This window comes from Cheilinus undulatus, linkage group 13 (genome assembly GCF_018320785.1).
Source record: "Cheilinus undulatus linkage group 13, ASM1832078v1, whole genome shotgun sequence".
Taxonomy (NCBI): Eukaryota; Metazoa; Chordata; class Actinopteri; order Labriformes; family Labridae; genus Cheilinus; species Cheilinus undulatus.
The window spans coordinates 26,513,564-26,537,471 of NC_054877.1; the positions used below are offsets into that span (position 1 = coordinate 26,513,564).

At 38.8% G+C, this 23,908-nt stretch overlaps 1 protein-coding gene across 2 annotated transcripts in view; it reads left to right on the top strand.

The window, feature by feature from the left end:
* The window catches only part of fgf12a (fibroblast growth factor 12a), a 57,694-nt gene that overhangs the window by 29,080 nt on the left and 4,706 nt on the right, over positions 1-23,908 (top strand). For both annotated transcript variants that reach the window (XM_041804073.1, XM_041804072.1), the window contains exons 3-4: positions 115-218; positions 22,931-23,129. In XM_041804073.1, coding sequence (XP_041660007.1) covers positions 115-218; positions 22,931-23,129 — 303 coding nt within the window. The remainder of the gene's footprint in view (positions 1-114; positions 219-22,930; positions 23,130-23,908) is intronic.

The following is a 23,908-nucleotide window of genomic DNA, read 5'->3' on the forward strand; positions in this document are numbered from 1 at the left end:
CAGACGCTCAATTGTCCTGGTTTTTCTTTTATGCTGGATGTATTTCTTTTGTCTTTGCCCCTTTGGATCTATCTGAGTGACCCTCTCTTTCCCTCTCTCTATCCATCTCTGCAGCCCTGTTTAATCTTATCCCAGTGGGTCTGAGAGTGGTGGCCATCCAGGGAGTGAAAAGTGGCTTCTACATCGCCATGAATGGCGAGGGCATGCTCTACAGCTCGGTAAGACACTGCTAAAGTCGTGCAGTCATGTGGGTTATGAGCTTGTGTATTTGTTCATTTACACAGATGTGTTTTGTTCTGTTTGTTGTCTTTTCTAATATCCCGCTGCAGCAAAGACTCAGCTCTTAAACCCTTTCATCTCGGCTCTTTTCGAGAGCTCTTCAGATGTGCCTTTGTGTTGCTGTGCATCACTTATTCCCCCCCGCTTTGTTGTTGAAGCAGCACCGTGCATGTTTTACATTTAATTTGACATCGAGTTCAGTGCTCAGCCCTTTTTAAATTACTTCTTCTTTTACGGGCTACTAACACGTCCTCGTTATGTAGCAGCCATAAAAAGAGAATCAACTGAATTTCATTGTCTTTTGATGTGAATGCTGCTGCTTTGTTCAACTCACATTTTCTGTCCACGATTCTTTCTGGAATGAAAAGAAACCAATGCAAAATTGTGCTTTTCTTCCATGGAGATTCTGGTATTTTTGAAGTTGGGTGTAGAATACTCTATTTGATCATCAGTAAGCCACTCTATAACTGGATGACATTCATAGTGATTGTCATCGTCCACCATCTACTAGTGATATTTATGAAATCTTAGAACACTGGTAATATCATAATGTTTTCAGTGAATAAGTAAATTAAAAAACTTCAATGTAGGCTCCAGCTTGACCCCACTGATCAGGGGATAACAATGCTGCAAGACAGATAAGAAGAACACATTAATTAGGGCCTGGGCACCAAGGGTGTGAGGACCCTACTGAAATCCTAAGGATATTTTTTTATTATTATTTTATACCTTTGGCAAGACTTTTGAGTATCTGAACAAGCACAAAAAGTCATGAAAATTGTCATGGAAATGTGGCCTGCCTGAAATTTTGATATTTTATAGGTCCCCAATATTAGTGTGGGAAATTGGCTCAATAGCACCCCCTAAACTCATGAAAAAAGACAGCCCCTTGACACCATTTCACCTACAGGAATGAAATTTGGTACACATATTCAGCTTTGCAATACGCACAAAAAAGTTTCCTATAGTCATGGTAAACTCCATGACTGAAGTTTGCCATTTTGAAAAAATCTGTGAAATTTTGCCCTTTTCTGTGGTCCCTATTACATTGTCCAAGGGTGTTCATCAGAACTATGTAGAATTTGGTTTATTGATAGACATGAAAAAACAAAGTTGCTTGTAACTCAGCGGTGCATGGTCCCATCTGAATGAAACTACTCATGTGTAATGAGGGTTCAGACCCCAACACACTCATATGGAATATTTTTTACAGATCATAGCGCCTCCTAGTGGTGACAGGAAATGTCATGTTTTTTTCTTTCTGAGATATACCTCCTAATCCTTTGGATATTTCCTCATCAAATTTGTGTGGTTTATGGCTCAGTGGTGCCCCCTATAAAAAAAATCAGCCCCACACCACATACAACCTAGAAATTTGAAATTTGGTACACGTACAGTGCGTAACAAATTTATTAGACCACCACCCAAAGTAAGATTTATGCCACAGCTTCATCATGAAGTGCTTTAATGTGGACTCTTCATTTTCACTGAGGTCTAACACACTTTACCATTTTGAACAGGAATGAGGAATTTCAAACTGAATTCACCCATTTATACCCAAATTTGAGCTGGCTCACTGGGCTTCTCTGAGAAGTCAGAAATTATTCAAGCATAACATTCAACCACTAAAACTCATTTTTCTGTTCAGGAATGCAAGTAAATAACTATAATTTGACATATTAATCAAGAAATCATAATGTGCTTTTCTATTTTTTTAGTTTTTTAGTAAATCAGTAAATTTGAAAATTCATGGATAACAATAATAATTATATTTTAGCATAAAAATATCATTTTGGTTACACAGCTTCTACATATTGGCGTATTAACCATTGCAGAAATATCAAAAAAGATTTTGGTAATTACCAATGTTGTTAATTTAGGGCAGCTGTGGCATAAACCTTACTTTGGGTGGTGGTCTAATAAATTTGTTAAGCACTGTATTTAGCATAACAGGCCCTACAAAAAAGCCTCCTAACTCCTGACTAGAAGATTTGCTGCTGCTTTGTCTGTGCAGTATACGACCCCAGCATGACACAGGGCATGGCTGCAAATTGACTTAGTGCTGTCATTACTGGAAATATTGCACATTTGAACGGGCCACCTTTATTCAGACAAAAAAAAAAATTTTATGACATATGTCACACTTTAGTGGGCTACACTGTATTTAATTTCATGTTGGCTGAAACAGGCATGATAGGTCAGAGAGTTTTGGATTTTCTGCATCCAAAAGATGAGTCTAAAACAATGCAGTTAGTAGCTGTGCCACAAGCCTGTTGTGCATCAAACCCTGATGTTCGCAATGGTTCAAGGGCCCTTGCAACCCTAATTTCTGTTGCTTTGCAAAATAATGCCAAAGTCAGAGGCTTTCTTAAGGAAAAAGAAAACGTTTCAATTTTTTTCTGTAGAGCAGACATTTACCCATAGTTGATTTTAAAAATCCTGAAAAGTATGATAAAAGATTCCTGAAAACTCCAGATAAATTCGATTAAACTTATGTGAAAATCCCCCAAAATTCCTTGGAAAATGTCTGAAATATAAATGAAGCCTAGTGTTAGTTCATGCAGGACATGGTAGTCATACGCCCAGCTGTGTTCTGAATTATCGTCTCCCAGCTCCCACAGCCAATCACACCTCTTTCTCTCAACACAGCGATGTATTTGAATATGACATACTTCTCACTAATCCCTCCTTGCTTAATACTGATGCACTTTGCTGCTGGCAAAACTTAACCTCCTCCACCCCAGCCTTCTCCATTTTAGCATTAAGCTTGTTGCAAGCTCATATTCAGATTAATGCCACTATGGATTAATTGCTTTTAATTCTGTTGCATTCAACATGCATTGTCATAAATTAATCTATCCTTAAGGGGGTTTCTAGCAAATTTGCTCCCTGAAAAGTCAAATGCTGCTTGACTAACCCAGGGAGAAAATTTTGAGGAGACCCCTCTCCGCCAAGTAAAACTGTACATCAATTTTTCAGTAAGATGGTTAAATGTATGACAAGAGTGTTCTTAACTGAACAAGAGAAGATTGAAATTTTCAGAAAATTTCATAAAGTCTCTTATTCCTTATATTCTTGACATTTAGAGGAAAGCTCAAGAAAGATTGCCAAATGTTTCTGGGGAAAACAGCCAAAGAAAACTGAAAAAAAAAATGTCATTCCTTTTGCAAAAATTACCCTAAGTTTCTTTGAAAAATCATAGTGAAAATCTCAGAGTAGTTTGGGGAAATTCACAATGACAATTCTTGAATAATTCATGGAAAAAATATGCAAAGTCTTTTCATTTCCATTGCTGTCAAAAGTAAAAAAAAATGGAACAAAAGCACTTAAAAGACCCTTAGACAAACTAGTGACCCACTGAAAACAGCTTTGCGACCTTTTGGGTCTTGACCCACCAGTTGAGAACCACTACAAAAGACTACATGGTGCAAAACACCCATTCTCATGCTGCTTAGCCTATCTTTAATCTCTACAGGGATTTGTGGTGTGATTTCTTTTATTAGCCAACCATCTTTTATGTAAAAGGAAAAGCTTCACTCAAGGCCTGAAACATGTAACAATCCCACCACATTGGCAGAAATACTCCTTTGAGTATGTAAAAAAATCATTGCAAAGCCAAGTGGGGGAGTAAATGTTGTGTTACATGGATGTTTTATTTACAGTGTTAAAATATGAGAAGCATACAGGCCGATGTGGGTAGCAGATGTACGAGTGGGGGTGGACACAGTCACAGATGTCAGTTGGAGAAAACATGGAGTCGTAGCTGTTGCATTGAGCATGCAGATATGCTTGTGGAGCACGTTTATGGGAATGAGATGCAGTGGGAGAGAGAGAGCGAGTGAGAGAAATGGGGTGGGGGCATACGCAGCAATATAGAGACAGGAAGATATCCCTAGTTGGCATGGTTATGTAACCTCTCGTCTCATGCTTCCTAATCCAGTTCATGGTTGTGTTAAAGAAGAAATACAAGGACCGTTTGGCTGTGTAAACATGAAACCTCTGCTGAGGGACTCTGTGAGGTTGGTCTCACAACAAGACAGCTTTGATAAATGTCTGCCCAGAGCTAGGATTCAAAAACTGCCTGTTAAACTTTTTTCCTTCTCAAAATAATCATAAAATTTGTGAAGGACACGGTGAAGAGAGGCTATGTCACATAGCGTCTTATATTTACTGATAAAAGGGAGACGCTTTACTGCTGAAGAGGCATCCTACAAAAAGTCAGCTGTCAGAAACAAACAAGAAAACGCAATGAAAAGAGGCAGCTATTACTTAAGTAGCAAATTTATATGTCAAAATATGGGAGTTTGTGCTTTCCAGGGTATTTTTTATTTATTCTCTGAGGGTACAGAGACATCTTTAAACTGCCAGTCTAAAACAAATCTGATACAAAACCATTTGAGATATATTCAAGTAGAAGTCTTTACCTTATTTTCAATGACATTCAAGAATTTTGATTTCTTTCAGAAACAAAAGAAATGCTAATGAAGCTTTCTACAAAATCTTTCTCTAACTAAACACTTCACAAAAATTTAAAATCCTTCCCACATGACACAGAGGACCTCTGGTTATCTTTATAATTCAGGTTTCTGACATTCATGGATATTGGCTTCTTTAAACAGCAATCAATATTCACAACAACTCCTTCCTTAGCTTTGTGCCCTGTGAGCAATTTCTTGAAAGATCCCTGTGGAAAAACCAGGAGAAGCAGTCAGATAGGCCTTTCAGTATTTAAATTTGCTCATATGTATTGATGATACAGGCCTGCAACAGGCAAATTAACTGGAACTTTCTTTTGTATGTATTTTTCTCTTGGAGCATTTGGTTTATTGATTGCTGTTGAGATGTGGAGAGAACTTCAACAAATGTACTGTATCAAAAATAAAGCCTCCATAATTGCCTCCCCTAGCCTTAACTAGCAAATACTGGTGCCATTAAATTTACACAAGCCTACATGATAAAGTTGCATTAAAAGCAAGGAAATACAACTACAAGGACATTTATTTTCTTATGTCTCTTAAAGCTAAAATAGTCAAACTTTTATTGAAGTAAAATACCATTGGGAGACTTAAAAGAAGTGTACAGCAGTTTAATTGTCTCTTAGTGTTAGTGGGAAAAAAACTTTTTTCATGGATTCTGGAGAACCATCTTGCAATATCAGGCTGCAGTACATAGACATAAGAAGCAGAGCAGTTCTAAACACAGATCAACTAAATCCCAGGTCACATAGCAGAAAGTCATCAGTAAAAACACCAACACCCTGATGCATCTTCGTCTAATGCCTTCATTCTTCTTTAAAAAAGATTTAATGTGACCATCTCCTTAAGATCCAATTTTTTTCCTGCAGCAGATTCCAGGCTGCAGGAGCAACATATCTGAAACTCCCTCTACCCATTTCAAGAGGCACTTTGGGGACAGATAGCTGAAGTAAATTTTGTGACAGAGACACAGAGTGAAGACTGTCGCTTCCAGCACTTTTTGTATGAATTAAAACACAGAAGTGTGATGGATGTAGGGTAAGAATAGCTGCATAAGTAACGATATTCCAATGATTTCAACTAGGAGTTTTAAGTGAAGGCCATCAACTTGATCATGCAGATTACAATGACGGATTAAGGATTTGAGGTTTGTTATAAGCCCAAGAGCCACATGCCATACAGCAGCCATCCCATAATGGCGGTCCGTGGGCCAGGTCCGGCCCAGCAGCTGGTGTCATCTGGCCCGTGGGACATTTGGGAAAAAAGAAGGAAATTTTTAAGAAATACATTAATTTTCAATATTTACTTACTTAGGTGTTTAAAATACAAATTTTCACTAATTCATCATGATATTTCTATAATTATAGAAAAGAAAGGATGTAATATGATGCAAAAAATGAGTTAAATATGGTACATTGAACTCTCATTAGAGCGGGGAGGAACATCATGGAAAGACACACAGCAGAGCGCACAGCAGCGCAGCTGCTTCATCACCTCAGCTCTGCAAACATGCTTTCCAAAAAGAGTCTGATACAGGCTGCATGATTTTTAAGACTGAAGGAGAGGGATTTATTTTGTCTAATTTTGGTTTTTTAAGATGAAGAGTTTAACCACTGTGCGCAGCTGCACAGACTCTCAATGAGTCCAGCCCTGCCCACACCTCTGACTAGTTTTCTGCATTTCAGACCTTAAAGAATGTCTGAGGTTTTTGCTTTGTAAAACAAAACATCTATCCCTGTGGGGGATTAAAACAGCTGCTCTCATGATAGCAAATACTTCCCCTGGGTAATAGTCCATCAGCCACAAACGCAGACATCATATCTCACTTTGGTCAGTGAATCAGTTCAATTACTAGCCTTATTTAATCACTAGTTATAAAAATTTGTATTGCCAAACTAATATCAACTAAATTTATTTACATAAAATTTGATTTAATGTCAACAAGAAGTGCAATTATGGTCTTGATCACTTACATTTATACGGGACAGCTTTTATTAATCCTGTGGCGTATTTAACTCCAGGTCTCATCAAACGGTAAAAATTCCTCTCATAACGATAAAACAAAGTCTTTATAACCAAAGATTTAATCCTACCCTGGACACAGGCTGTCCTATAACATGAGAGGTTAGCATTTTTGGTCTTTGCGCAGCGCTTAAAGGCTTCAAAATTGTGCACAGAGATGCACCACTTCATGATGCATGCAGTGATCTCAGGGGGATTCAGACGCTGTCTGGACGCTGTGCACTGATCCCAGGTCAGGTGAAATAATCTCGTTCTTATTTTTATTTGACTATAAAATTTACTTTTGCCAAATTAAGTACATTTTGTGCATCTTAATAAGTGCATATCGTTTTCATATATACTTCATTGGTCTCGTGAGCTACAAATAATCATTATCCGTCCAGAAAAAAACAAGATCAAACCCCTCGTCTTTAATGCATACCAGTATGCATTGGGTCTACACTGTGAAAGTGATCTTGATGAAGGCATCCCAGCCCACCTAGGATATCAAATCATTTTCAGTATGCATTGAGGTGCTTCCACACTTAGCATTTAGGATTACCACTTGGTAACCTAATGCCCAAAACAGATATTAAGTGTTAATCCAAGGTATAAACGGGGTCTTAGTTTCAGGTTACTCAAAAACACAACAGACTTGTGAGTCATAATATCCTGTTAGAAGAGAACATTTCACTGATTTACTTATGTGAGATTAAAGTTTGCAGATGGACATTGTGAAACAGACTAGATACATGTTGTACTGCATATTCTGTTATAGACTTTTCAAACAAAGACAGAAAGAACAAGTTACTTCAGTTGGTACAACTTGAGCTCAACTCTGGCCTGTATAGATATACAAGGGCTTGCAGGTTCAGAGAAGGACGTGCGATAAATGCGCAGGTAGTTATGACTCACCCAGTTGAACTGATTCATTCATAACTTAATAGTCATAAAGAAGTGCTCAATTCACAGACTCCACTATAAGACTTATAATAACCCTCCACCCACATATCAGTGTCTAATTAAAGTTTAATCGTGCCCAGACAGCAATCTTTCAATTTATGAAATTGATTACAAGTTGGGGATGCAGTTTGACCCCCCCACACACACCCACTAAAGATGAAATCATCTTCTACGTCAGACTATGTAATTATTGTTAATTAGAAGTGAATCACTGTGTCTCTGTGAGTCATTTTAAGAATTCTTTTACGGGGTGGAGGGGCTCATTTTTTATCTTTCTGTCACAAAAAGGGGGGGTTGTTTGTCGCAAGGTGAGGCATTTGAGCAAGAAGAGAAGTGAAAGCAGTTTCTGGACGTACGGAGGAGGTCCGGCCTCTCTGATGTGAAGCATGGGAAATTAGCATGCATTGGTAAGCAGAACACAGGGTGGTAGGCTGGATCACACAGAGGCTTATAAGCCTCGGAGAGCCCCTGAGTGCTCATAAAGAGGCAAAATTAACATGCAAACCACTGGATGAAAGCACACAGAGCCTCCTCTTCTGCCTGTAATTTCCATTATTTACCAACACAGATTATGAATGTGATAGACGAGGAGAGGACTGTTTTAGTGCTTCAAGAGGACTCTTAAGGAGAACATTTCTTTATTTACACTTTTATGAGAAACCTCCTGGCGCTATCATGGCTATGAAATAAGTCCTTCACTTTCATTTCTTCCTACTTACATTTAGTTTTATTATTATTTGTTCAAGTTTTTTTAACCTTCTCCCTCTCATTTTTGCTCTGTTCCTCAAGTATTCACTACATTGCATTACCTCTACCTACTATAAAGTTTCTCACTGCTTGTTTTGTTGTCTTATTTTGTCTTCCCAAATATCTAAAAGTGAAGATGCACAGCCCTCTCTCTCTCTCTCTCTTTCTCTCTCTCTCTCTCTCCCTCTCTCTCTCTCTCCCTCCTCCTGGGAGGTAATTACTGTGGGATATCCTCCTACATCTCTAAAGCTCCTCTGCTTTTTGCCTCTTCCTCGGTCTGTGCAGCTGTCTTGTTAGCGAGGATATGCGACAGGCTTTATCTTCTTTACGTTTGAGAGGATTCTGAGAAGTTGTGCCGCATCTTAACTTTCTCTTTAGTCGTTCATTTTAGTGTCAGGTATTTAGCTCTTCTTTTGCTGGTCAGATCACAACCACTGTTGATCACTTAGGTAGAGCTGATGTAGCCATGTTTGAGCAGGTGATAAAGCTTGTGTGGAGAGTTTAGCAGTAAAGTGTGTGGGGGCTGAGCATCCACAATGAAGAGCTGCCTTCCATTATTTATAACACTTCTCAATATGACCTAGTTTACTGCACAGCACTAACCACTGTTCTCTAGCTATTGCTCTTTATCTTCTTATACATCTGTATCAGTGCATCCATGTATTGGCCATTGCATTGTCAGGAGGTCAGCAGATCTATCTTTTATATGAAACTATCAATTCCACCAATGATTTTTTTAGTATTTGAATGTCATTTTTTTATGTTTTCAAAAATCAGTTTTCATGAGACTGGCCTCCCATCTGAGGCTGCATGGTGGATCAGTGGTTAGCGCTGTCGCCTCACAGCATGAAGGTTCCTGGTTTGAATCCTGTATGACGTTTCCATGTACAAGATCTCTCTTGGTACTCCGACACCCTCACAAACCAAAGACATGCTCATTAGGTTAAATGGTGACTCGAAAATTCCCGAGTGTAAGCATTGCTGGTTGTTTGTCTCTATATGTCAGTCTTGTGATTGACTGGTGATCGGTCTAGGGTGCACCCCACCTCTCACCCAGTGACAGCTAGAATCAGCTCCAGCCCCCGCAACCCCTAATCAGACAACTGGTATAGATCAGGGTTCTCAAATGTTTAATGCTTTGGCCCCCAAAATAACAGCAACAGGGACCAAGGACCCCTACTGGTCCTGGGGGTGGTCAAGGCAGAAGATGTTGCATAAAGCTTCATGGACAAATTTACTTTTCAAGGAGTTTCTGTTCACATTTCTTTGATTTACTTACAAATCTCACTTAGGGTTTTATTTTGCATTAAACTCATCCGAAGGATATTTTTACAATGATAGATGAGATGTACTACTTTTTTGGGGAAAATATTCTGCAACCCCTCTTTAGTGTCTTGTGACCTCCACGCTTGGGACCACTGGCATAGATGTTAGATGGATGGATTGGAGAAATGTATATTTTTCCCATTATTTTAACAGGCACCAGCTTGTATCAGCAGTCAATCAATAAATCAGTCTTTGTTTGTTTCTTTGTTTTTATAGAGCCAGTTCATAACCAAAGTTATCTCAAGACACTTTACAAAGGGGGCAGGTCTAGACCATACTCTTTGATATGTTATCATTAACACAAAACAGTAAATGGAAGACAAAATGATGGCTGTCATGGCCATAATGTCAACTAAGGTTACTACAGTTAACTAAATCTAATAGAATAACTAAAACTAAAATATAAAAATGATTTCAGTAAACTGAAACTAAATAAAAAATAAGCTTTAGAAAAAGGTGAACTAACTAAAACTTAATAGGGTGCTTACAAAACTAACTAAAATGGAATAATATTAGTGATTAAAATATCCTTAGTTTTAGTCTTTTTCAGCAGCATTCTGACTGACGTGTACACCTAAGCCTGGGGAATGTAAAATGTTCTAATTTGATTGAAGAAGACTTCACAAAGTGGTAATTTTAGGTCTTGAGTTGTTTTAAAATGTCACATTTGAATAAATAAAATGAGGTGTGATGAGTAGCCTATCTGAATATGTTCTGGAAAAATACATGTTTCTTTTTCCTGGCTGTTTTTGGTCTTGCTTCTGGTAAGTATCAATGAAAATAAACTAGACTAACAAACTAGTGCTTAAAACTAATAAAAGACACTAAAATTTAAAACAGAAAGGTGAACAAAATTAACTAATAAAAAATCCCCAAACTATTTTAATATTTGTCTCAATGTCTAGACATATCCAGTGTTTCACCTTTTACAACATATATGTTGTTTCAGTGTCTACATTGCTTAAATGTCTACATGTAGACATTGTTTTAACATCTAGACATAGATGCCGTTTAACATAGGAGGAGCATCAATACTGAGTTTTTATCCCTGAGTCTTTAAAATCCCTATTTCATTTAAGAAAATGTCATTTATTTCAACACAGTATAACTCACGTTATCCCTCACCATCTCCATCATATTACCAGAAACAGGCAAGCATGAGTAGTTAAACCTGCACTGATAGTTTACTGACTGTTACCCTTCCATCTCCAGTCCTTCAAATGTCACATCCTCCTACTTTTCTGTTGTCCTGACACAAAGCAGCAAACTCACTTCCCCAAATTAAAAGAAAATGCAAGTCTGTGTCAAATTGACCACAACACCACTTTCTTTAAAGAGAGGGGTTTGGCTTGGAAGCAGGTCAAAATCTTCAAGGTTGGAAATGAAGTCAATACAGGAGTTTAAAATACTTAAGTACCTTTAGGGTCCTAGGGTGGTGGACTGCAAAATCCCCTTAAGTCCTATTTAAACCCATGTTACATGGCTCTTTTGCAGCAGGAGTTAACATGTTTGCAGCCTGTTAAACAGTTAACATGTTTGCAGCCTGTTTGAAAAGACGGGTTTGGCCTGAGTAGCACATGTCTTTATTGGTACATACTGTACAAGAAGGTGTAAGTTACCTGTTGTAGTCTATTCATGAGATCTCTTGTGTGACGTCCAGCTATGGGCATGGCTGACCTGGCTGACAGGCTGACTGAGGCCTGCTTCTTAATCTCTGCCTGTTTCTATCTTGGCTGAAAGTAAGTCAGAGATAGCATTTCTAATATGGTGACTGCCATCATGGGGCTTCAAAACTAAGCTTCAAAAATCAGCAAGATTACCTCCATTTTTTTAAGAGTCTGGGCTTCAAACAATACAAGTAGATAACAATTAAAACAGGTCAACCCATACTTTTCTAATTAGCTTTCTGATTTGTTTGGTTGGATAATTCATCCATCCACCCCTCCATCCATGGGGTCACGCTCTCACACTGGCCACTCTGCACATTGATTGCGGCCTCTGAACTGTTCTTACTCTTTCTTCCATTCGCGTCTAATTTTACTGCTCCTCATTTGTGTCAGAGAAAAAAGTAATGTGTTGCAGTAAAACCTTCAGCGTAGGCCCTGGAGAGATGAGTGAGAGAGAGTTGATGTGGAAGGTCAGGGAGAGCTTCAGATTTTGTTCTGGTGACAAATGACAAAGGGCTTCTGTGAGCAGTCTCTCTGCACCCCCTGCCTTGTCTTCATCTTTTTTTTTGCCTCAAGAACAAAAGTGGTTTTAAGGGGTTTTTGTTGTGCTGAATCAAAAACTTGAGTGAAGTAGGGAAGTATTTTTGGATGCTTCAGGCTTTGGGGTTTAAACCGAGCACACTTTTTTTCTTGCTGAAGTTTGAGCTATAAAGTGATATAAATTGGTAAAAAGCCCTATTCCAAAGCCTTGACTGACAACTGAAGACAGAATTTAAGTAGCTGGATACAGCCTATGTTTGGCATTTTTGCACAATGCATCACCACAGCTTTTTCCAAGTTACTAATTCATTTGAATATTCAAATTAACTGTTACCTCCAAATTATAAAGTCAGCAGTGCTCAAGAGTTAAAGATATGATAAATGGAAAAAGATACATTCAGGAAATGAGTAAAATGACACACTCAGAAAGAAAATCTATGTGTGGCTACTGAGGGTTTTTGTCCATAAAAGCCAGCCTAGCGGGATCTGTTTGGGAGTGGATTTTTCCATCATTTATCATCTACTGTATGTCCCCGCCAGAGGAAGCCAGGGAAGGACAGGACGGAGCCTTGTTAGAAAGTGATTGACTTTCAGGGTGAGCCAGAGATAAAGATAAACATGGGGGGGGGGGGCAGAAAAAGAAGTGAGAAAGTGAGTTTTTCAGTTTAAGTAATGTCTAGACAATCCCCGACCTGAATCTCTCCCAGAATAGTAATGAAGTTCTCGGGAGTTCCATGACAGGGCAGGGATCCTCACCGAGACTAAATCTCTCAGATGCACCCATGACTCAGGCCTTCATTGAAATGGAGCCCCCCTACCCCGTCTCCCACCTTCAATATCCTCCACATCTTTCACCAAAGTCAAAGGACGGCTGTGGAAGCAGCAGGGCTCCTTAATGCCGAGCCAGAGAGCTGCCTCCCTCCACAGATGGAGCAAGTGTCTGATTTGGATTCAGGAAGCGTTCAACCCAGTTCTATTGGCAACCCAGTTTCATATCCATTACAGCCTGCTCCCTTACTTTGTCATTCATTTTTCCTACACCTCACCCCACACAAGCACAAGATCCAACAAATACAAATAACACGTCATTCATAACAGTGTAGTAAAGGGTGTCATCTTGATTTTCATTATTTTATTTTTTCAAAAAAATGTATGATAGAACATCAGCATCAGTGGTGTCTCCTGGTGGGCTAAGCCAGAACAATCAAACCAGCCAGTTACCTTTGCTGCATTCTCCATCTATAACCCTCTTTCTTTGTCTCCTCATTTTGCACATATTGTTTACATTCATTGATTGTCACTAAAATCTATGCCACAATAATGGGAAAGTAAATTGCATTTTCATCCTCATGAAATATTCACAAGGCCTCTTGTTTGGGCTTTTAAAAAAAAAAATAAAACATGCATCTTTTACATTAGTGTTTACTTTAACTGTAATTATTCATGCTCCCAAGCGTTGGTCAGCATTTATTTGCATTTACACCACATCTGTTGTTCACTGAAACAGACTGAGACTATTTTGGAAGCTGATTGTCCAAAGCCCCAACGAAGTTTTTTGTACTGCTACGATATAAACATGATTAAATCAGCAAAGAGTTCTTTTTGTAAACAGGGGGCGCCAAACCCACATAAACTTAAAGTTGCTTTCAGCAGCTCTGAAGAGAAACGTAACTACCCGGTATTTCGGGACGGGGTCTGGCTACAGACCGTTCATCTGAGATCCTGTATATCTCTAATAGGAATTATTGTGATGTGATGTTACACTGTATTTCCAGTTTTAGTTTTTTAAATTCAACTTTATTCATAAACAGAGTCTGGCAGTTACACACATGAAATAACCACATTACAAATATTACAGACTAAAAAACATTTCATAAATGAAACAGAGCGCTCATAGACATAATTACGCACGGAGATGCACCACTTCATGACGCACGCAGGGAAGTCAGGGTGGTTCAGATAGAACGGACATGCATAAGAACATCTGTTGTGCCTCAGATATGTGCTTATAAGTCAAGTTTTCACTCAGTAGGTGAGGTGAGGACTCTCATTCTGGACTCTGTACTCATCCAAGGTCAGGTGAAATAATCTCAGGGTCTGATCAGATATTGTGGACAACAGGTTGCCATTATAAAGCCATAAACAGCCATGCTGAATGAATGTTTCTAATGAATATTCCAGTCTTGTAAATTTAGCATCAGTGGGTCTTGAAAACGTTAAAAATGTGAAAAAAAAAATGCCATCTGATATAAGGACAGCATGGCTGACCTGTTTAGATTACTTGCAAATAAATCCTCTGTCTAAAGTAGCTAATTAAGCCATAATCTGTGCGAGGAAATATATAAATATAAATATAAATATGTATATATGAACATCCAAGAAATCATATCTGGCCCTCGGGTTTCTGTCCTTGAAAAATGTTGGCCCTCAGGAAAACCTAATTGAGGATCCCTGATGTAGAGGGCAGTCATTATGCACATTTATTACACAAAATGTGGAATTTTAAAAGTTTGTACTCATATGTTGAGATATGACTGTCAATTTTGACAGCTAGTTTTAGTTTTAGTCTTCAGATGAAATGCCTTTTAGATTTAGTCACATTTTAGTAATTCCTACCCTTTATACTTTTAGTCAATGAGAACTCCGAAACATTTTAGTCCAGTTTTGAGCAATAAAAAGTTTAGCCTTTATTTTTCATCCAAACATTTATTCTCTTGCCTGATCTGGTGCAGAATCATGTTGGTGGGTTCTATGTATCCCGCCAATCCTGGGATCTCAGCTTTCTACATCCAAGGGGAAGAAGAGCAACTAAGATGTTGTGTTCAGACAGATTTACCCACAGTGGAGAAATAACGTGGATTTTTAATGTCCAGTAAAGAATAAATTACATTATTAGTGTTGTTGTAGTCATCATGACAAAAACTCAACTTAGTTTAAGTAAAAGATTTGGATCTATTTTTAGTTAGTCTTTCTCATGGAAAAGAGTTAGTCGACTTACATTTTTAGTCATAGTTTTAGTCAATGAAATTGTCACTGGAGATTTGGACCACAACTTTTCAATAACACTACTTGAAACCTGGTTTTCAGATCAAAAATATGGTCTTGGGGTTTGGTTATTCTTTAAATAACTTCTGCTTACTGCTAAATGTGTTGTTTTTGTTGTGCACGTTTAGCAAGAATCTGATGTCAATATTCTTAAAACTGCTCGTGTCTCCTCTTGGTATACTTTTCATGGAATAACTTTATGCCAAAAGTCGATATCAATACCAATATTACTACCATTATATACATGTAGTTCAGACCTAAATCTCAGTCCCTCAAACACACTTTAAAATTTCTTAAATATAGATAAACTTAGAAGAATACTTAAATTGACATAGGTCTTTTAGTCTAGCCTAAAACTCCACAAGCTTATTTGTACATACTGTTGATAATTACAGCTTCTGTAGACCAGTATTTACAGCAGATCTATCAGTTGTAAACAGTGGCAGAACTTGCTGTAGCTGCCCATATTGAGTATTAACCTTTTTTAAGCTATTTTCTACCATTATTAAAGGCATGCATCCCTACTTGTTCAACATATTTGTCTGTTGCTCTTCATTTTCTGTTTTTAGCTTTCATTAACTTCAAAAAGGCCTTTCTGCCCTGTGTAGTCAACATTTGTCTAGCCTGTTGCTTGGTATGTTTGGTACTGCAAGTTATGCAAACAACACAAATACTGGCTCATCACTACTGCCACCTTGGCCTAACCATTGGTTAAAACACTCCACAGAGAAACTTTAGATTTGAAGATGCACCGATTGTAAAAATCCAGGCCATTGCTGATATTGATGCTGATGTTTTCCTGTCATTGTAAAACTCTGTAAATGCTCAGTTCTCTCACGTTTGATTATGCAAACAGATCAGAGTTTGTCCAGCATCTTTTGCAAAGGTGTGCTACATAACAGCATTTAATCGTTACATCACAACATATAAAAATCGCCTGACATTGATTTGTGCCAATATTATTTGCAGATGGCTGATGACTGTCCAAAGGGCTGATATTGATTAAACCAATAAGTTAAACTGATTCATCTGTGAATCCCTATTTGGATTTTTCTCTTCATTTATTTCAGTGCCTGTAGGAATTCATTCATCTATTTTAATAAATTATGTACATTGTTGTGAGCTAAACTGCTAAAATATTTATCATCCTTAGTTGCAGTGTTTGCTCACCAGGTATCAGGTAGACCTCTGTGTTTATTTATCTTAAGCCTCCCACTGAGACCCCTAATGGCAGAGACCGAACAGTCTCATGTGCACAGTTTCACTAACAACTTTGCCTTCCCCTTTCTCCTTCACATCGACACAGAATATAAATAGGTGTCCTTGTAATCAGTTTACTATCACTAAGCACAGGCCTTAAATGTGGCACGTCTTGTTTTAATTTTCCCTGTTTTTGCGGGGGAACCAACTTTGGCTGATTACGTATTCTTGGCAGGAGCAGCGACAGGGCAAACCTGTTGGCGTGCATTTTAATCAACAGCATGTGTGTTGCGTTGAGTTTCCTAGTTCATGTGTCTGTCTACCGATTGAGTGTTTCTTTTCCTTCTCCTGTGTACTTGTGTGGTTCCCATGTGTCCATTAAGGAGATCTCATTAATCATGAGAGACTTTGTCCTCGTCTCTTCACCCCATATTTCCTCTCAGTCATCTACAAACAAGGTACTCTGTCAAAGACTTCAAAGTCACTTACATTTCACCCCCATCATTCCCGAGCTGCAGCCAGAGCACTCTCTAAACAGCTCCAAGCCTCCTCATAGACAGTTACAGAGTGTTGCCCTTGTGGACACATTTGGAGGGGATCCTTTGGCGTGTCAGCAGAGCAGACTGTGTGATTGGAAAGGTTAGGATAGTAGAGCACAGTAATGCGTTAATGTAGGGGTGTATGTGTGCATGTGCATCGGCCTGATTTGTGCTCCAGACAGATGAAGAAGGGACAATGCCTGCTGGTGGGTAATGTATCACTGTCTGCCCCCCTGCCCACTCAAACACATATGTTCACAAAAACACACACGCAGCCAGACAGGCTCGACGTGACCCCCGGCGCCCCGCCAGAGAGAGAGACATTTCCTCTTTGACAGTGTGTCAGCAGGCCCAGATAAACTCGGCTGCCAGCTCTCCACAGAGCTCGTCCTGCCTCCTGCTGACTTGCGAGACGTTTCCACATCGCCGACCATGTGACCTCACCTTCCCAGAGTCCTTTACTCAACCTGCTATGCACTGCTGTGTTTTAAAATGGATGGTCGTAAATGCCGGGACTCATTTTGCTGTGCTGTGGCGTGCCATGTGAGCTAAGACACGTACCCCTTACAATGCTTTGATTTTGACTTGGGTTTGGAGTGTAAGTATGATCCCATAGTATCATCATATGCTAACGTCACCACTGTCTCAAAGACTATGTGTGAGTTCACAAGCTGTTGGGTCAAAGAGTGTCAATCACAGCTACAACAGAAGCTCTCTGTTTGATTCTAGCAGTCTTTTCCTCTGGAAAGAAGACAAAGAACTGCAGTTCTTATAATACACTTTAAGGAATGAAGGGGAAACAAGAAGAAAAATAAATAAATGAGGAATATTTATTGGCTGTGCTCAAACATGGGTGCAACTTAAGCTCATTTGGTTTAGCAGGTGCCCATATACAGAGGCAGAATCCTCAATGCACTGGAGCAGGATGGAATCCCAGTACCGACGCTGTTTGATGCATGTTTTCCCTCTATTTTCCCCATATTTCCTGTCTCTCTTTCTAGCTTACCTTTTACATTAAAGGAAAAAGCCCAACAAAATAATCTTTAAAGTGCAAAAACTCATTCCTACCTTCTGCCAATATGCATGGCCAATATCAGCTGTAAATACCAACATAAATGTTTATATCTGACAATACTGATAATGAACTTTGTGAGCTAATATCTGCCAATGTCAATAACAACAATATCATGCATTCTGATTTTAAACCTGCCTTTAAAACAAGAGAGGTTGTCTGCTGCTTGGACTTACTCTATTGGTGATATTAATGATAACTGAAGGCTCTGCCTCCAACGCTACTTCAGTAAGGACCACTTTGTCAAGAAACGTACATGATTTGTGGTTAAAAATATTTTTCTTTATTAGCAGCTACAAATTTGTACTTAATTCTGTTTATACCATATAGATATATTTCTGTTCTATCTATATTCACCAGTGTAGCTGTTCTGGGATCCCCATGCCCTTTCATTAGCCTGTGTGGAAAGCATCGAGCAAAATACCTTACGTTCCTGTTCTTCCTTTGCATTCAGGAAAGCTTAAAGCAGGGTGAGAAGCAGCAAAAAAAAAAAACAGAGCAGGCATCAATGACAATAGGATGACACTGATAAAGGTAGAAGCAGAATAAAGGAGGAGCTGGGGTGGAGGAGGGTTGAAACAAGCAGCTTTCAGAGAGCGCAGCAAAGTGTAGCAAGGAGATAGCAGTTTAAATATGGCAGCATGAGTGCGATTAGCCAGTAGTGTGTTTAGAAGAGAATCAGTTGCAAATTATATGGCAGTGCCTGACTCCGTAGCCTGTCTGAACTGATGCTATATGCTCAATTTTCTGAAACATAGATATCACATGCAGCACAATGTTCAGAGGGGTGATATTATGAGCTCTTTGAGATATAATAGTCCATTACAAGCTTTGCAAGGGAGGTAGGGGTTTGCAGTATTAAAGACTAAAGCTGTACATTTTTCTACCTCATGTCAGTCATAGCAGGCTGTTTTATCAGGCTTATAAACCGACTGTACGCCTTTGTCCAACATGGCTACATGTGTCTGTCTCAAGGAGACTCGACTTTTAATGGATGCCAGCCTTGCTCTTTGTTAGTTGAGTAAATAAAATGCCATCTGCATTATTAGAAAGTAAAACACGTAACAGAATTTTTTTCCTTGTTAGGGTGACCCAACACCTAGACATACATTTTACAAACCTGCCCTTCATTTTTAATCCTCCATTCTTTTAAAGGCTGCTCTGCTCTCTATCTCTGTCTCACACACACACACACACACACACACACACACACACTCACACCCAAGCATATGCCAGCAAACACGTAAACAGTCACCTCCAGCGGGAAGCAGAATTGGGCTGTCAGTCAAATGGACAACCTCAAAAGGGCACCGAAGCCTGCAGGAGATATTAATGAATGAAATACAGCATCAACACCCAAACACACACACCCTTACTAAAAAGCTGCCTAAACCGAGACACCGCCACTTCCTCTGAGCCAGCTGTTCCACATCAACCACATTTATTTACGTCACAAGCGACTTCCCCGCCCTTCAAACAGACTGGCGTTAGTTTTTAATTTAGCCTCTTTCAGACGGGAAGCGCTCAGACGAGGAGGGAGTAGAGACGGGTGGTAAGGGTGATGAGGTTTAGCGGCCACCTTGTCAGCACACGTTAATCAGCTCACCTGGCTTATTAACTCCAGACACCAGCATGAAGTCAAGACACACAATTTCCCCCTCGTTAAAGGTCAATGACACCTATTTCTTCTTTAAAATTAACACAGTTCCCAAATTGCTGCACCCTAGATTATGGATGGATTAAAAACAGGTGATGTAGCTTGGTCTCATGGACGATCATGGCAGCAATCTGGCACTGCACTCTGTCCTGACAGTGTGTCCAATATCTGGTTCCTTTCCATTTTTTCCTGTCATCCCTTCCCACCTCCTGTGCATCCCCTTGACTTTCTCCTTGACTCGCCTGCTTTGATAATGACGCTGAGAGATAAACATCTTCCATTGTTCTCTATTCTAATAAGGCTATCATTCTCATTACTAGGATGGATGTGTGGTTGTGTTTGTGTGCATGTCTTTCAGATTGATCTTAGGATGTTGTAGACTTTTGAACAGGGCTGTACATTTTCTTTTTCTGCCCATAGCACCAGTACTACAGAGGTCGATAGTCCTGTAGCACAGGACAAAAAACGTTTATATACAGTGCTTAACAAATTTATTAGACCACCCTAACCCTAACCAAAGTAAGGTTTATGCCACAGCTGCCCTAAATTAACAACATTGGTAATTACCAAAATGTTTTTTTATGTTTCTGCAATGGTTAATACACCAATATGTTGAAGCTCTTTAACCAAAGTGATATTTTTAAATACTAAAATATAATTATTATTGTTATCCATGAATTTTCAAATTTACTGATTTACAAAAAAACTGAAAAAGTAATAAAGCACATTATTATTTCTTGATTAATATGTCAAATTATAGTTATTTACTTGCATTCCTGAACAGAAGAATTTGTTTTAGTGGTTGAATGTTATGCTTGTTTAATTTCTGACTTCTCAGAGAAGCCCAGTGAGCCGGCTCAAATTTGGGTGAATTCAGTTTGAAATCCCTCATTCCTGTTCAAAATGGTAAAATGTAGAGAGCTCACTGAAAATGAAAGAGTTCACATTAAAGCTCTTCATGATGCTGGATGGTCTTTGAGACAAATATGACAGGTGGTCTAATAAATTTGTTAAACACTGTATATTGTGCTACCCATGTAGCACAGAAATGTCTGTTACATCTCTTAAACCATTTGATAACCTAAAGATATGCTTAGTAAGCGAATATACTTACATAAACAGCCTACATTACAGCTTTCCATTAATAGCCATAACACAAAATGGCCCTGTCTGCCACTGGATCTGCTCCTAGTCAGGATGAGAATGACACTTAGAGAGGAGAGTCACTGACAGCTCATCTCTACTTTCAGACACAAAACAAGAACTTACTGCAGGGAACTTACAAACTTTGTAGGAGTGTTGGTGCTTGAAGATGATTAGAGCAATCTGATTTGTTAAGAGGACCTTAGGTGTTTAGGTCTGAACTATATTTAGCTGCACTGATATCAGCATCAGCTAAAATGAATGTTAAATATCGGCATATTGTACATCCCTGGGCAAAACTAACAGTGTAATATACAGCACAAGCTTCATGTTCTAATGTAGGCTTTCTTTCCTGAGTTTTTTGCAGGCATATTAAATGGGAGAGAACAGTAAACATGTAAAGTAACAACAGAATCATTATTTATACAGTGATTGATACTCTTTATTGATCCAAGTCCATATCAATACTATTATCTCTGTTCTCTCAAACACATAATTAGTAATGGGAACTGAATAAGAAGGCCACACCCAAGTTTTAAGGTTCATAATCAACCTGTAATCTAAACTCTTTTTACTCAACTAATTATATAATGAAGCTGGACTGCACGGCGGCGAAGGGGGTATTGCTGTTGCCTCACAGCTACATGATCAGCAACCCGCCAGCTGATCCTAATGATTGTCTCCCAACTCCCACAGCCAATCACAGCTCATTCTCATACACAGTGGTGTATTTAAACATAACAGACTTCTCACTAATCCCTGCTTGCATTAATAATGATGCACCATGCTCCTGCTGCTGCTGCTGGCAAAGCTTAACTTCCTCCACCCCAGCCTCCTCTTTTATAGCATAAAGCTTGTAGCACCCTCACATTCAGATTCATGCTGCCATTGTATAATTGCTTTTCAACTAATTTTATTCAATTTAGTATGCATTGTCATTTTGAGCAGAGCCTTCTCCACCAAGTAAAACTGTATTTCCATTCTTCAGTATAATGGTAAAATTACAAGAGTGAATTTGAAGTTCATGTGATATGGTAATTCATTGTTCAACTCCTAACTGTCACTGTCTCTACTTCATCTCTCTCTTCAATGAAGAATTAAGCTGATAGTCATTTTTAACATCGTCTAGTCTACGGGCCTTAATAAAAACAGCTGGGGTTTGTTTGAGGCAGTACTCCTCTTAAATGTGACACTTACCTGTATAGTGTATGCCTTGAGTCGGCCCCATCTATCACCTGCAGCAGGTGACATCCTTGCCATCATGTCAGGAGTGGCTGCTTGCTCTCAACGTGCAGAGTCTCACACATGATGTGAGGGACTGACATTCAGTTTGAATTTATAACATGCCACAAATACAAAATAAAAAGACTGGGCCTGAGTCTTAAATCTCGAGTCCATGTCGAGTCCAAAGCCTTTGAGAGGTTAATTAAAGTTCAGTTTAAAGTCACATATGCATGCCTGGTACACGCACACACACTCGTACACAAACACACACTCTCTCTCTCCAAGTCTCTTATCGCACCAGCGTGTAACCTTGTATAATAACCTTGTAGCACAGCGACATATACACATCCCTGCTTTTAGGCATGAAGACAGTTAATTTTTGTTGCTGTAGTCCTTTATATTAGTGAATGCAGCTAAGAAACTTTTGGTTTGCAGTGAATGTTAGAGCACTGACATAATGTAAGGTAAAAAAAATGTATTTTTAAGAAAACAAACCAGGGCTTGGCATTAACAAACACTCATAAAGACAGGGACACACTGTTCCTCTGGAGCACAAAGAGACCTCTTTTATATATATAGTCGCTACTTGGCAATTTTATATAAATGGTGATTAGAAACATTTAGAGTAATAATGTGGTAAGAGACAGCACAGCAGAGGTCCTTTTTTCTATATATTTTTAATGACCAGAATCACAGGACTTTGCTGGGTTAGTTTAGCCTGATAGTCTCTTAGTAATGTAGGAATGCATGTGTGTGTGAGTGTGTTTGTGTATTAATACAGTATGTTTACTGACCTTGGCAAAACACACATGCTGGAGGAGAGAGCCAATATTGGCAGAGTGAAACAGATACAGCTTTTTTCCTGAAATGAGACTTCATTAAAATTGTTCATCTAATTTATTGTTGGTTATGCCTCCATGTGTCTGTAATATTCATGTTTATATAAAAATAAATCATCTGTGTGTCCATGCATTGACTCCTATGTACATTAACACTGTGCATTTTTGCACCTACATGCTAGTGATGCATCCACATATCTCTTCCTTTTGCAGGAAATGTTCACGCCAGAGTGCAGGTTCAAGGAGTCGGTTTTCGAAAACTACTATGTGATCTACTCGTCCACTGTGTACCGCCAACAGGAGTCAGGCCGGGCCTGGTTCCTTGGCTTAACCAAGGAGGGTCAAGTCATGAAGGGCAACCGGGTCAAAAAGACGAAGCCCTCCTCACACTTTGTGCCCAGGCCCATTGAAGGTAGGACAAAAAAGTTTCTGCAAAACCTCTGTAATACTTACTACTTCCTGTTTGACATAAAATGAGTTTAAAATTCTAGTAATTACTTTGGAGAACATGAAAAATAACATTTGGCAGAGCAGTTCTAGTTTTAGATATTGTGCTTCTTAGCCTCAAGGAGGGTTGTTTAAAAAAGTATCCTGCAATAATGCTAATGCTCATTTACTGTGATGGATTATCTATTTGAAGCAAGTTTTAATATCTTTGAAAGTCCCATTACTGAGATTGTGGAGCACTGGTCGCCCCGCAGATACAGAAGAATACCAATTTATGAAGTACTTTGGAAAAACTAGACTGCTGCTTTAAATGCATGTGAACATTTAATAAACTAAAATTATACAGTGTAGTGTTTCAATTTCTTATTCTAAGGCATGCATAGAAAGAAAAAAATGAAGGAATATAATACAGTGAATCTTTTTACCATTAAATCAGTAGTTTGAAAGGTACAACTGCTTTGCTTCACTGTTTAGTGTAACATGAAGATATACTTTAGTCATGTCTGAACAAATGAAGCTAAAGCCAGCAGCTGGTTAACGTTAGCAAAACAATACGATGGGAAAACACAAAAAGACAGGCTTCAATCAAAGAAGAAATAAGTCATAGATCTATCATTGCCCATATAATACATCTATCTCACCTTGTTAAAGCTACTGTGAGGAACTTCCAGTTTATGGCGACTTTGATATTCTCTGTGGACAAAGTGGCAGTGTCATGGTTTAACTGGTGTTGGATTAACTAGT